This window comes from Acanthochromis polyacanthus, chromosome 21 (assembly GCF_021347895.1).
Source record: "Acanthochromis polyacanthus isolate Apoly-LR-REF ecotype Palm Island chromosome 21, KAUST_Apoly_ChrSc, whole genome shotgun sequence".
Classification (NCBI taxonomy): domain Eukaryota; kingdom Metazoa; phylum Chordata; class Actinopteri; family Pomacentridae; genus Acanthochromis; species Acanthochromis polyacanthus.
In genome coordinates this window covers 6,587,998-6,603,730 of record NC_067133.1, presented here as the reverse complement: position 1 = coordinate 6,603,730, position 15,733 = coordinate 6,587,998, and the positions used below count along the sequence as shown (strand labels likewise).

At 42.3% G+C, this 15,733-nt stretch overlaps 1 protein-coding gene across 2 annotated transcripts in view; it reads left to right on the top strand.

The window, feature by feature from the left end:
* si:dkeyp-72e1.9 (syntaxin-binding protein 4) overlaps positions 1–15,733 on the top strand; it is a 75,340-nt gene that overhangs the window by 53,697 nt on the left and 5,910 nt on the right. For both annotated transcript variants that reach the window (XM_051941162.1, XM_051941163.1), the window contains exons 9-17: positions 2,154–2,260; positions 2,405–2,546; positions 5,324–5,396; positions 9,644–9,732; positions 11,506–11,602; positions 12,005–12,132; positions 12,308–12,400; positions 13,067–13,132; positions 13,293–13,499. In XM_051941162.1, coding sequence (XP_051797122.1) covers positions 2,154–2,260; positions 2,405–2,546; positions 5,324–5,396; positions 9,644–9,732; positions 11,506–11,602; positions 12,005–12,132; positions 12,308–12,400; positions 13,067–13,132; positions 13,293–13,499 — 1,002 coding nt within the window. The remainder of the gene's footprint in view (positions 1–2,153; positions 2,261–2,404; positions 2,547–5,323; positions 5,397–9,643; positions 9,733–11,505; positions 11,603–12,004; positions 12,133–12,307; positions 12,401–13,066; positions 13,133–13,292; positions 13,500–15,733) is intronic.

The following is a 15,733-nucleotide window of genomic DNA, read 5'->3' as shown; positions in this document are numbered from 1 at the left end:
GTAATGTTAGGTGGAACTCAATATTTTGCGAATGTCTATTTAACTTGTAAAATCTATTTATCTAGTTATCTTAAGCTAATAACTTTTCTCCGGTAAGTCGCTGCCCTATTTTTCCAAGACGACACTCCTCTGACTCTCTGACCTGCTGCCGTGTTCTTGCGAGTAACGTGTATTACCCTATCATGAGTACTTTTGACTCAAAGACAAGACGTGTCTTTCTTGGAGTGGAGCTTTAATATACAGGCTTGCCATTCTTGAGTACAAAACGATGTGAAACTACAGGCGTTTCTTCTCCAGGCGTAAAACCAGTGTTGGGCAAGCTACTTGGAAACTGTAATGAGCTAAGCTACCAGCTACTCTGTGTTAAATCAAGCTTCACTACACTGAAGCTATGACCCACAGAAATGTAGCAAGCTAAGCTACAGCAATACGGCCAAAGTAGCTTAATACATTCAAGTTACTTTTTTTTCTTACCAAAAAATTTCAGGGACTAATGAAGTCAGTCAAACGGAGACAAGAAAATGCTGACTTATTTATTATTAAACCATCATTTTTGTTCTCAGTGCTCCAAACTTAGTAAATTGATACACTGAGGAATATGTGGAGCTATATTTAAAATGAATCAACCTTTTTACATTAGAAATCATTGTTTTGATTTTCTTTTTAGTTTGTATTGCGGATATAATGTATCTGATAATTAAGTTGCAGTAGCTTATATTAACACACCACTTACATTGGAGGGTATAATAGGTTACATTTGATATCATTTCCATATAAAGTAAGCAATATTATAGTAAGACAATTTTATACATAATTTGGGTATTCACGTTGGGTATTAAATCAAGTTTTATTTCTTAAGTCTAATATCTATGTAAAATCATTCAATGCTTTCCCAAAGTGCTGTATCCACTACTACTTAACTCAATTTTGGTTTTGAGTGTAAGATTAAGATATTTAATCATTTATGCCATCACTTTTGTTACCCTTTCTGTTATTTTTTTTCAGCCATTTGCTCATTAGTGTTAACAGTAATACTGAAGAAGACAGATTTTGGTTTTACTGTTACCTCGTTTTCTCCCATACCTCTTCCCTCCCATATGTATCAGTTTATTTAATCCCCCAATTTATACATATTCACACACTGCCACCACAACCTTACGCTTAATTTAATTAATTTACTGCCACGCGAATTTTATATGTTGAAAAGTAGCTCGTTTGTGTGTGCATCTTATACTGCGGTTGACATGTGGTGGTTAGCTAACTGCTGCTGGTTGTGCATATTCGGTAGTCACCTGTATATGGGTTCTCAGATTTCTATTTGACGTCTTTGAAGTTGACAGAAACTTCGCCTTGGGCTGGCACAGTAGGCATCTGAAAACAACTTTTCTCCGTTTTTTCACAAAAACTGATAACTATTTAGGTAGGGCCACGGTGACTCTGACTCCTTCTCTGCCATCTCTCAGTTAACTGAAGCGAGCGTCTGTGTGTGTGGATCCAGTGAAGTCGCAGGAAGGGATTGTTGAATGACGACATCAACAGTTCCTCCGCTTCTATTGGTCGACACAGACATGTCGGCGTTTGGAGAGGATGTCACTGTCTGATCCTTAAAAGTGTGAGATGAGACTGCAGCAGAGCAGAAAGCTCCGCTTCAAGCAGTTCAACATTCATCATTTTAAAATGTAGCTTTTTGCGTTCGCTACCGCGCTACATGACCAAAAGATCAGCTAAGCTGTTGAAACGTTTTTTGATTTTGTAAACAACGACGCTACCACGTCGTTACAGAAAAATGTAGTTAAACTACTAACGACGCTATTTGTAGTGACGTTACTGCCCAACACTGAGTAAAACAAAAAAAAAGGCATGAAACGTGTGGGAATCGGAAGCTCCGTGTTGTCTCTCTGCATCAGCTTTGCGCTCTCATGTCACAGGCACAGCACATCCAGTGGAGTGACACGTCAAAGTAAGAGCGGTAATTTCACAATAAAATTCTCTATATTAAAATGCATTGAAACGCGCCTGAAAGGCAGAACAACGTATTTTCCAAAGTTACAGGGAGCCACAACAGAGGGCTGAAAGAGCCGCATGCGGCTCCGGAGCCGCGGGTTGCCGACCCCTGATATAGACTGTCCTATGTCTGTCTCCCTGTTTTGCAGGATGGACGTCTGAGACCTGGAGATCAGCTCATTGCCATTAACAAGGAGTCTTTGATAGGTGTTACCCATGAGGAGGCTAAAGCCATGCTAAACAAAGTTAAATTCAGGTGGGTAGTGCTTGTATTATTGCTCATTGAGTAACTAAAAGTGAGTACAATTAGTCAAATATACACAGTGTAACCTCTTTCTTATGTCTTGTATGTGCATCACTATTTTTGTGTATCTGTGTTTGTATGGTTTTGTGTTTCCAGTCAGGACAGTGCAGTGGAGATAGCCTTCATCCCAGGTAAAGGACTCTTTCCAAGCAGCACGTCTCTCCATAATGGAGTCCAGCGAGCCACAGGAAACAGTTACAACTCTGGACGCTTAAAAGTCCACATCAGATCGCCTGAGGTCAGCTGCACAACAGTCAATTTCATTTCGTTTTGTTTATATAGTGATGATTCATAGCATATGCCATAGCAATTAACATAGTGTAAGAACTTACGAATTTTAAACATAGAACAGAGAACGGAACAATCCAAAGTCGCCTTCAGATTCACACAGTGGGAAGGAACCAACCTAACCCATATAATGATGGTATACACCGATCAGGCATCACATTATGACCACCTGCCTAATATTGTGTTGGTCCCCCTTTTGCCGCCAAAATAGTCCTGACCCTTCGAGACATGGACCCTACTAGACCCTGAAGGTGTGCTGTGGTATCTGGCACCAAGAGGTTAGCAGCAGATCCTTTAAGTCCCGTAAGTTTCCAGGTGCAGCCTCCATGCATTGGACTCGTTTGTCCAGAACATCCCACAGATGCTGGATTGGATTGAGATCTGGAGAATTTGGAGGCCAAGTCAACACCTCATTGTTATGCTTCTCAAATCATTCCTGAACCATTTTTCCTTTATGGCGCTGTGCACTATTCTGCTGAAAGAGACCACAGCCATCAGGGAATACCATTTCCATGAAAGGGTGCACATGGTCTGCAACAATGCTTTGGTAGGTGGTACATATCAAAGTAACATCCCATAGTGCATCCTGGGGTCATGTGTTCCTCAAGTAAGCGACGAACACGAACCTGGCCATTCATGTGATGCAAAAGAAAATGTGATTCATCAGACCAGGCCACCTTCTTCCATTGTTCCGTGTTCCAGTTTTGATGCTCACGTGTTCATTGTTGGTGCTTTCGGTGATGCACAGGGGTCAGCATGGGCATCCTGACTGTTCTGCAGCTCCATTCGCAACAAACTGTGATGCACTGCATATTCTGACTCCTTTCTATCAGAACCAGTATTAACTTCTTCAGCAATCTGAGCAACAGTACCTCGTCTGTTGGATCGGACCACACAGACGAGTCTTTGCTTCACCACCGTTCCTTCCTTGGAGCATTAGATGCTGACCACTGCAGACCAGGAACACCCCACAAGAGCTGCAGTTTTGGAGATGCTCTGACCCGGTCGTCTTGTCAAACTGGCTCAAATCCTTACACTTGGCCATTTTTCCTGCTTCTGACACATCAACTTTGAGGACACAACACTCACTTGTTGCCTAATATATCCAACCCACTAACAGGTGCCATGATGAAGAGAAAAGCAGTGTTATTCACTTCACCTGTCAGTGGTCAGAATGTTATGACTGATCAGTGGATAACTGTATGGAAGAAAGAGAGAGGAGAGTAGAGGAACCAGTGCATCATGGGAATCCCCCAGCAGTCTTAACCTACAGCAGCATAACCAAGGGACAGCTTAGGTGATCCTGAGCAGCCCTAACTATAAGCTTTGTCAAAGAGCAAAGTGTTAAGCCTAATCTTAAAAGCAGAGAGGGCGTCTGCCTCCCGAACCCACACTGGGAGCTTACATAACAGAGGAGCCTGAAACCTGAATTCTCTGCTTGCCATTTGACCTATGTAAACTCAGGAAACCACCAGTAAACATGTAGTCTGAGAGCAAAGTGGTCTGTTTTATGCTGGTAATATAATGTCTTTAAAATATGATGGAGCTGTGCATTAAGAGCTTCACGTGCGAGAAGCAGGATTTTATATTTCTATCCTGGACTTTACAGGAACCATACAGGGAGAATATGATCTCTCTTACTGGTTCCTGTCCAAATTCTGGCTGCAGCATTTTGTATCAGGTGGAAGTTTTCAAGGGAACTATTGGGACATCCCAATAGTCGGGAATTAATAGTCCAACCCAGACATTATAAATGCATGGACTAGTTTTTCAACATCACTCTGAGACAAGATGTTCCTTATTGTCATGATATTATGTAGATAAAAGAAGGCTGTTCTACAGTTTTGCTTGATATGGATGTTGAACAACAAATCCTGATCAAAAATAAACCCAAGTTTCTTCAGAGCAGAACTGGAAGCCAGGGCAGTGCTATCTGGAGTTTCCGAGGTTTTCAGTGCCAAATACAATAACCTTGGTTTTGCCTGAATTTATATGAAGAAAATTATAAATCATCCAGGCAATTTTGTCCTTCTGACATGCCTGGAGTTTGACTAGCCAATTGGTTTCACTTGGCTTAATAGATAAATATAACAGGGTGTCATCTGCGTACCAATGGATATTTCTGTTTCGTAAAAATATTCCCGAATGTCTATTTTGTTAGTAGATTCTCAGATGGCACAGCATTTTTTATTTGCAACAGTAACAGTTATGAAAGTGCAGAACATTTTTGAATGAAAAATGTAATTAGGTTTGTGTGTTCACAATGTATCTTTGGTGCTGCATCAGCTCAACAACAGGATGTAAGATGAAAAATTATTGACTTTTGGGAAACAGCAGGAACTATAAAGGTGTTTCTTTCGGCTAATACAAGGGATTTCTTGTTCTTCTTAACCATACAATCTCAGGAATAATTACAAAAGAATAAACATTTAAGGATTAACTGTCCTAAATATGCTTGACAGACCTTTAGTCAGTCAAATATATTTACTAATTTCACTGATTCAAGATGGTGAAATTGACAACTGTTAGTTCATTTTCTCCTAATCCAGTTGTGAGCTCCAGTCTGTATTCTTTTGCTGCATGTGAACGGCTATGAAAGCTTAGCGGGCCACGATCAAAGCTTTTCATTCTGTTGTGTCTGTCAGTGGATTTGCCCTTCAAATCTGCTTATTGTTTTGTCTTTTTTTGCTCTCCATCATCAAATATACATGTGTGTTTTCTCTGCAGATCTGTACTGAGGAGCCAGCTCAAGTGTCCTCACCCTCTCCTGACATCTGTCCTCCAGATATTCATGTCACAGGTAGAGCACGTCACTGCACACAGTCTCTCTTGCTGCCTCTCCCTTTGTTCTTATACGTGCTGTGTTCAGAGCAGTCAGCGGTTGATTCACAGTGGGATTGGGACTGGTTATACAAGGGTACGTTACAGGGACTTTTTTTTACATTAATCAATCCAGGTTCATGTAACTTCATAGGGTAAGTATGCCAATAATGGTTTGCTGCTTAAGACACAACTACACGTGTCAAAGTCTGATATATTTTCTCTCTCTGTGTCATACTGCCATTCTTGCCCAGAAACTGTATAAAAAAAACATCAGTGCTCCACTGAAAAGAAATGCTTCTTATTTGAGTAATATTTGATACAAACTACAGTAACCTGATGTTAGAGGAAATTACTGGGCCTTTGTTAAGAGGATCTGCACTTGTGTGGGGCTTTTAAAGATTGACATTGTCATAAAGTATTGACAGATGGACTTCTTATGGGACAACAACAAAAAATTCAGAGAAATACTTTAATATTATACAGATAATTAGGGCTGGACCCGGATATCCCGAATATCCGAATAGTCGTTCGCAACGGCACTATCCGGATATTAATTTGGTATCCGAATATTCGGATACTCGTCGTCAGACGTCACCAGGCGGAAAGAATATGCAGCGTTACTGTCTTCCCTCCGCCTTCGGCCCACATCGGCTCATCTCGTCGTGTGATCACATAAACATATACACATATGTCGATCACCCCCTCTTCCCCCCACACGAAAATATTCGGCGCTCGTCTCTTCCCTGCGACTTTGGCCCTTTTCAGCTCGTCCCGCCGTGTTCTTCGGATCATTTCGGCTCCTCCATTCGTGTTTGTAAACACCACCTGAATGGCCAGGTGGCTGCAGACTCTGAAGTCACGCTTCACTTCGTTGCATAAACGCAAGACAAGATGCTGAAGACCTGTGTTTGGGAATTCTTCAGTTTATTAAAGACTAAACGAGGGCAAAATGTGGACCCGGGAGACCAGACGAACGGATCCGACTATTCGGGCCGTCTCCGCCGCTGAGTATTCGACGGCCGAATATTCGGAGGCCAGAAACCACTATTCGGGCCAGCCCTACAGATAATACACTGAATCCTTGAGGCAGCGATAAAGACCTCTGGGGTGTCCAGTGGGGTCTAACAACAGGATGCTGGCAGCAGATTCTTTATGTCTTGTGAGTTTAGATTAAAAAATAAAAAACAACACAGAAACATCCCTCCTCTGACTCATTTCAGATGTTTAGAACAACATATAGTGACCTGATACCTAAAAGTGTAGTGTTTAACTGTTTTTTCTCCTATTATGTATATAAAAAAATCATGAGCTGATACTGTTGCAGCATGTAAAATTGCTGACAGATGTTTAGAGACATTGCCACCAAGTTTGCCTGCTTCTAAAACTTTTCTTCATCTGTGCCAATTTCAACAGTAATATGTGATAGAGGGCTAAAACGGTTAGCACGTGAATTACAGGGACATCTTTGGTCACCCCTACATTCGCTTCATCACTCACACTGTCGATAGAAACCAGAGATAGCAATGGCAGCCGTTAAATGTAGCCATGTCCCTATCAAACCGAGATATCAAATGTTGAATTTATGCAACTGTGTCGTCCAAAAGCAAGAGGACACAGCTTCATGTTATTCCTGGCAGAAGGATGGTGCTTCATTTTCACCTTTCGAATATGCAAATTACAAAGACTACATATAAACAAAGAAAAATATTATTATTAACCCTCTATTTTACAATGTTCCCATGTGGTAAGAGATACATTTTCATGATTTCACTAAAAGGCAGTAAATAAGAGTGCGTGTAGGTGCAAGAAAGTGGGTCTTTTAGGATAACATTCACACGACCGGGAAGTTCAACCAGAATTTCACAATGACTTTATCAACGGATTCCCGGGAATGAGAAGATAATGATCTGAAGCCTCTCAGAAATGACCACAAGTTTAATATTTATTAAAAATTACTTCAAGAAAAAGCTATACTGCCGTATGTGTTAGTTAAACTGTCATTTATGTACTATTCGGATGCGGTGGCAGGTCAGAGAGACTCACCGTTTCTGATTTTCACCCTAAATTTTGGAGGATGTTGACTATGCTTTACTGAAGAGCATAAAAACTGAAAACAAGATTTTTGTAATAGAATTAAAAGTGCTTAATATTAAAATTAAACTATCAGTCAGACCAGCAGCTCATGACTCCTGGCTCAAAGCCGCCCAACCCAACAGCCTCTCCAAACCCTATTGGCCAGGATTACCCCAGCCAAGGTTATTTGCTTGGTGCTATGACCACTTAACTCCCCCGCCAGGCTCTTATTGGTTAATCCAGTTGCTAGCTGTGACAGATGTCAGCAGTTTGTACTGAGGTGAGCACACAAACATTCTGACTGGATTCCCCCCCCCCCCCCCTTTTTTGTATGTTTGCAGAATTATTATATCGGTCACGACAATGTAGAGCTGCAGTCTGACCAAGTGATCATTTTAAACAGAAGACATTTTCAGAAATTAGTCTTTCCTGCTGATAATTGGTTCTTGAGCTTTAACACAACAGATTCACACTCATCTCCTTGACTTTGACCTTGTTTCCTGTTGTGTCGGTCTCTGACATAAAGCACAGGTAGGGGAGCACGTCATTAGAGGGGTTTAATCCTGTTAGGGAGATAAATGGACTCATGACGTGCAAAATCCTACACAAATACTAATACGCTGTTTCACAAAACAGTCAGCTCAGTTTCAAAGTTCATTCTTGACCTTTGACTCACCACCTGATGAAACATTCTCACTTTGTAGTTTGCTTCAGAAATCATTTTGGAGATTTTGAACATCACATCATTTCTACTTCGGCTTTTAAATGGAACTTTAGCTTTTCGTTTAGGAGTCCCAGAACAGTACAGAGTACATCTGTGATATGTTCAGAGAATACAAACCTAGCAGGGCTCTTAGATCCAAGCACTCAGGTCAGCTAGTACAGGCCAGAGGCTGGACTAAACATGGAGAAGCAGCATTTAGCCGTTGTGCTGCAAACAAGTGGAACAAACTGCCAGTGGAGATTAAACTTTTACCAAATGTCGACGCTTTTAAATCCAGATCATGAGCCTATGCATGATATCGTTTAGCTATCTGCACCTCACTGTAATGCTCTTTATGTTTTATGCTAAGCACTTTCAGTGGTCTTGGACATGAAGGGTGCTAGACAAAAAAACTTGCCTTGCCTTTAGGTAGTTTCATTAACTGGTGTTGATATAGTGCTGTCAAGTGCTCATTAATCCTCAAGGATCAGTAGCATTCTAAGTTTGTAAAATACTTAATCAAAAAATGAAATCTGAATCTATTATTGTTGGGATTTCACCCTTTGTAAATCTGGTGTGTGTTATACATTTTCAGTGGTAGCAATCATTTTTTTAAAATATCAACTACCAGCTTCGGAGGAGTCGTAATCTATTGACAACATTCTCAAAAGCATTGAAAATACACAAATTGTTCATGTACTTGCTATTTTTTAACGTACGGAGTAATGTGAAGGAGTTCTCATGGACAGTTTTCTTCATGTTTACAAAAGTGTTTGACCACTGGCTAATTTCTGACCGTTTGACCAGCACTGAACCTATTTTGAGCTCTCACTCCTTCCTCAAAAATGGGGAAAAATAAATAACGCTGCACTGATTTCATAGTTGGAAATACTAACTGAAGCAGATGTCTGTGGCACTTAAACAATAGATGGACATAGCACTAACTACAGCTGAACGATGCTGCAGGGGTTGAGGATAGTCACTACGATCAGCTCATACACTTAGTGAGACGGTGTGTGCAGACTCCCAGAGGTCACCATCGCCACAGCGAGCCGCCGTACAAATCTGGGACAGACAAACTCATCAAATTAATATTAGACACTGGCCGTCTGCCCTCCTCTCTCACACGGTTTCCCTCTCTCATCTATGTAATCATCTACCTTTCTTCCACTCCTCTCTTTTTTAATCATCTGCTTTTCATTCCCCCCCTCCCCCCCCTCCCCTCCCCACAGCGAGTATCACTCATCCGCTCTGATGTTACAGATTATCCAACTATGCTTCTCCTCCTGTTGTTTACTAGGTGTGCTGTGGCCTCACGTACCCTCTCCCTATTTTGTTTGAGAGTCGGTGGTTCCCGGTTGGATATTTTGATGGTTGGATATGTCCAAATTCTGTCTTTATACTCTTTAATTTTTCCTCCTCCTCTTCTTTCTTTTGTCGTTTACAAGGTTCAACCAGCCAGAGGTCGCCAACAGGAGCAAAACCCAAGATAACACTGGACCCATACATACGCCTCAAATCAGACAAGTTAGACTTGGTGAGTCCTGTTCTTTGTCGAGGCAAGTTGTTCAAGAGTCATGCTGCTGAGACAAAACATTCAGAGCACTTGCAGACGAAATGAACAACACTAATCTTGTAAAAAAATGAGATTGAGGTCTGTGACTCTATACACTCACCTGCCACTAGGTACACCTGTTCAATTGCTTGCTAACGCAAAGAGCTAATCAGCCAATCACATGGCCACAGCTCATTGCGTTTAGGCCTCTAGATGTGGTCATGACAACTAGTGCAAACCAAGCATCAGAATGGGGAAGAAAGGGGATTTAAATTACTTTAAACATGGGGAGGTCAGAGGAGAATGGACAGACTGGTTGGAGATGATAGCAGGGCAGTAACTCAAATGACCACTCGTTACAACCAAGGAATGCAGAATACCATCTCTGAAGGTACGTCCAGCCTTGAAGAAGATGAGCTACAGCCGCATAAGAACACACGGGATGCCACTCCTATCAACTAAAGACAGGAAACTGAGGCTACAATTGGCACAGGCTCACCAAAATTGGACAACAGAAGATTGGAAAAATGTTTCCTGGTCTGATGAGTCTGGATTTCAGGTGCAAAATTCAGATGTTCAGAATTTGGCGTAAACACCATGAAAGCATGGATCCATCCTGCCTTGTATCAACGGGCTGCTGGTTTTCTTGGCACACTTTTGGCACCTTAATACCAACTGAGCATGGTTTAATAATAATAATAATAATAATAATAATACATCAAATTTTTATAGCTCTTTTTTGGTCACTCAAAGACGCTTTACAAAATAGAAGGGAAGAAAAAAAACAGTTAAGCAAAAGCCAGATTAAACAAGTGGGTTTTTAGAAGGGTTTTGAAGGTCACAATTGAGTCAGAGTTCCTGATGTGTGGTGGAAGTGAATTCCAGAGTTGGGGGGGCAGCGGCTGCGAAAGCTCGGTCCCCCAAAGTCCGGTGCTTGGTACGGATGGGCGTCAGGAGGTTTGAGTGTGTAGAACGAAGGTGACGGGAGGGTCGGTGTTGATAGAGGAGGTCAGAGAGGTAAGAAGGGGCCAGGTTATGGAGGGACTTGTATGTGAGGAGGAGGAGTTTGAAATGGATACGGTATTGAACCGGGAGCTGTCTGAGGATGGGGGTGATGTGCTCCCTGAAGCGGGTGTGAGTGAGAAGGCGAGCAGCAGAATTCTGGATATATTGTAATTTTTGCAGCTGAGTGGAGGGAAGACCAAAGAGAAGGCTATTGCAGTAGTCAAGTGTGGAGGTAATGAAAGCATGAATGAGTATTTCAGCAGTGGTGAGGGAGAGTGAGGGGCGGAGATGTGCAATGTTGCGCCTACCTGAGTGTTGTTGCCAACATTTCCATCCCTTTATGGCCACAGTGGACCATCGTCTGATGTTTACTATCACTGACTCTGCCTTTAAAAGATCATTTGTCTGATTATGGTTCTTTGAGACTCTCTGCATTAAAGTTCCTAAATGACAAAGGTTTATGAACTCTAATAAATCTGTTGAAGTGATCCTTTTGCACTGGTCACTTCCCTGTAGCAAATATCAAACATTTATTGTAAAATGTAAAAAATATTTTATTCATTCATCTAAACATCACCATCATCGTGCAATTTCAATGTCACTGCTGTGTTTTGATGTTGGTGATGAAGCTTTTCAGAGTAAGACCACACCTCAATCACTCTTTGATGATGGTCTTATTTGATCTTCTCATGTGATGTTACAGTTTCACCAAATGTTCCTCTTGTCTGTGTTTGTTTCTGTCTCTCTTAGGCTTTGTCCTTCCTGGGGTTGGATGTCACAGAAGAGAAGAGAAAGAAGTTGAAACATAGTCTGACCACAGACCCCCAAGGCACTGTGGCCTATGGAGGTGAAGCGTCGCTACAAACATGCGCACACACACACACACACACACACATACACGTCCAGTTGTGTTGACAGCAAGATCTGTGTTGAAATTCTGTCACATCACATGCTGCATGTTGCTCACTGGTTGTGTCACTTGTGTGCGATTTCACATTGTGTAACCATGAGGCAGCTCTTTGTCTGTTTGTATGGAGACAGCCATTTTATAGACCCATGCTGCATTTCTCTGTCTGTACCTGTTAATGTTCGGTTGAACCTGTAACCACCTAATTTAAAAGAAAAGACCACATAGAGAATGAATCTTGGTATAACTAATTCCATTTTAACTTAACTCAGTTTGTTAGTTGGATACCCTGCTTTGTCTGTAACAAAAATGTCGTTCCTGTGCTGGTTTTTCAACTCTCAGACTTTGTGGAGGTAACCCGGAACATCTTCCAGGAGAACCTGGAGGAGTTAGGTTTGGGAGCGGGTCCCTTCACGTTCTCCTATCATGAAGCAGCCAGTCTGATGGACACGTCAGCCTTCCATTCACCTGTAAGCAGCTCCTACAGCTTTTCATACGTTAACAACTTGACAGAGCAAACATCAGGCTACTGAACCGACTTCAAAACCACAGAAAGGAAAACAGAAGAATTAGAATTACATTTGAACTAATTCTTTGGCAAAACTGTCTTTTTTTGTTACTCTCTGTGTGTGTGTGTATCTGCAGACATATGAATCAGAAGGCAGCTACAGCAGTGAAGAGATGGAGCAGTTTCAGACAGAAGTGAAGCAGCTACAGACCCAGATGAAGCAGCTCAAGGTGAACACACACACACAAAGGGATGGTAGATCAAACAGCTTTGACACATAGACTGTATGCCGACCAGCCTCAAGACTGAAACCACTGACAAGTTAAGCCTGTAACGATGATCATGTTGTTAAAATGAGCCTGCCTCATGGAGACCTCACCCTGAAAACCACAGGACCCAAAGGATCTGCTGCCAATATCCCACAGCCTCACTCAAGCCACTGGAGTTCAATTAAATTTTATTTATACGGCGCAGATTCATAACAAATGTCATATCACTCTGCTCAGGATAGTAAGGTACAGAACTTACAAATTACAAACAGAACTGGAGAACCCAACAATCCAAAGACGCTTTTGGATTCCATATGAGCGACGATGGGAAGGAATGGAAAAAAACAAAAAAAACCTGAGATAGGAAGGGGAAACAAAAACCTCCGACAGAACCAGGCTTAGGGAAGGTGGCCATCAGCCTCAAAGAATCTCTTCTGATTGTGTAGAATGAAGAGTCACATGGCACTCAGCCAACAAGAACAAACTGTTGGAAAACAAGTGATGCGCTTGGTCAAGGCCTCCTGGAAGACTGAAGAAGGAGGTGCTTTCTGTTGTGTGGCAGGTGATCATCCAGCTCCAGAGCTTCTCAGGCTTAACTGTGTCTTCATTTATTGCCTCTCTTGACAGGTGATGCTGAAGGACATGGAGCACAGCAAGAAGACGCTGGAGGAGGAGCTGCAGAAGACCTCAGAGGTGAGAGACCAGTCAAGACACAACATGGGGAGACACACAATTTTGAAACATATCAGTTTATATGCTGAAACCGATTAGTGTAAACTTGAAATAGGTTTGGTCTGATGCATCCCATTAGCACATATGAATACATAGTGGAACATTGTGTTGTCCCGTCCAGAAAGCCTGTTTGACCGTGGAAGAGAACACCCGTTTAAAGAGTCGTCTGGAGGCAGCCGAGGCTGAGGTGGTGCAGCGGCAGGCCGGCAGTGCCGAGCAGGACTACGAGGAGGTCATCCAGCTACTGGAGGCTGAAATCAGAGACCTGAAGAACCAGCTGGCCAGCAAGAAGCAAGCACGAGGAGCAGAGGCTCCTAAGATCAAGCAGGTAGTTGACAGTTTCCGTTTCACTCTATTCTCACTCTAGTACCTTTCCTTCAGAAGGGCAGCAGAGTGCTTTTATGTCTCTGCATTTATTAAAGGTTTCAATTAAGTTTGCATTGACAAACTGTGACATTCAAATTATTATTACATATTACTGCTGAACAACAAGAAAAGCACTCAGAGCGCAGGCTGCTTAGTCGTATCATTTCCGACGGCGGAAATCTTGATAAAATTTGTGGCAGAAATCACGATACTATAAAATGTGGTCATTTAACATCGATGTACCCACAAACAAGATTACCTTGCATTGAGCACAGGCTTGTGTTATGTATTTGTATGTTATGTACAGATACCTAATTGCGTTACCGAAATATGTAGCAGGCGAGGCGGCGGGAAGTGATGGGACTCTGAAAGACCCCCACAATATAATCAGTTGTTCCTTGCATGATTTCTGACAGATAAGTCCCGATAAGTCCACAGCGGTTGATTTGTAGTAGGATCACAGTCGAGCGATTGTCCGCAGCTGACGTAGTGTTCACTTGTGGTCATAGTTACAGTGACGCTGTGCTGCCATCTCACAATGACACAGAAATCTTTAACAAATCCGTGAATCCAGACTATAAGCTGCATCACTGCCAAAATCTAATCACTTGGTCCTTCTGTGATTTCTGACCTTCTCTGAAAATTTCCTCCAAATCCGTGAGTCAGTTTTTGAGTATTGTTGCTAACAGACAGACAGACGTATGCCGTTTATTGGCAGGGTAATAATCTAACAGCGTAGTATAACTGCAAACAGTGATGAGGTTGTCAGACAGTTCACAGCCACCATTACAGTTTGATCTGATAAGTTGATGTCAGTTCACCGAAAGTTGGGTGTAAGGGATACGTGACGTCATGTCTGCTTTTGGCTCGCTGTAGAAGAGCAACAACAGAGGACCTCACATAAGCACGATCTACACTATCACCTTACTTTTGATATCTGATAATGTTCATGGCTGCTGCTTTCATACATGTAATATTTCTGCTGCATACATTAGATCAAAATGATAGAGTCCATTTGTTCAAACTTGTCATCTCAGTTGACTTGAACACTTTTTTCCTCTCTCGTCAGCTGACATAAAACTCACAGCTAGTTCTTTAACACGATCACATCAGGTTGCCATAGTAACTGCGGCCTACTGTACTGTTGGCCCCGCTCGTATTTTGATCAGATGTCAATATGTAAATAAAGTAGGCGGGTTGGTGGATCTAGGTCAAAGGAACGATGCTGTTGTTTGCAGAGGATGGCTTTCAGAAAGAATAGCTGGGTGACCTTTAAGAAAGTGTTCACCCTGTACAGATGGCATTTATCTCATGAAAACAAAAGCACAAAGGGAATTCATTCACATGTCCATCAGTCAGTGGTTTTGATCTCATCATAGCATGAAGCATGTGTGTTTAGGACGATACAGGATGATAAATTAACAGGATACATGTTCCAGTGAGATATAAGAATTTTCAAGAGAAACTGAAAGAGGGTATCCTCTGTCTCCATGCTGCGTCTTCCTAGCATCCATAGTCATTCACTTCTTAACACAAGCCAGTAAAAATGTGTCTTCCTGTTGGATAATATCCCACCTAGCTCTAATCACCTGCACTTTGGAGATAAACAGCAAAAGCAACTGTGTTTAAGTAGCTCATCAGCTCGTATGGACTCAAGCCCAGGGCCAACAACTGACTGTGTTCTAGCACGTGGACTTTAAAGCTTTCCCTCTTTAGTCTTCCCACCATCCTTTGTGACAAGCTGGAGGCCCCGCAGCACTGTCAGTCTGCTGCATGATTCTGTATCCTCCTCTTTGTGCAACACATCAAGCCGAATTTCTCATTTCTCAGCGGCCACCGAGCTCTGCCTCCGTTTTCAGCCGTCACCCCGCTTAGATGAAAAGCAGGCTTTGTATTCGTTTCTTTCTCCCGGCTCTCGGGCTTACTGCCTCACTACCTGTGGCTCTCCATCTCAGGTGGTAAATCCTCTGGCTGTGTGCCGGAACGCTGCCTCACATCAGCGAGATGAAGCGGTATCCAGTGACAAAAATAAGAGGACAAAAGAAATGAGGACAAAGCATGTTTGAAAGAAAAAGTGACAGCTGCTGGAACACACAGTCACGTGGTTCGATGAGTTTACTCCTTAATACTCAACAGGCCGAACACCCGGAGCATTAGCATGTTCTGGAACAAATTTGACAACCTATACCTCACTTT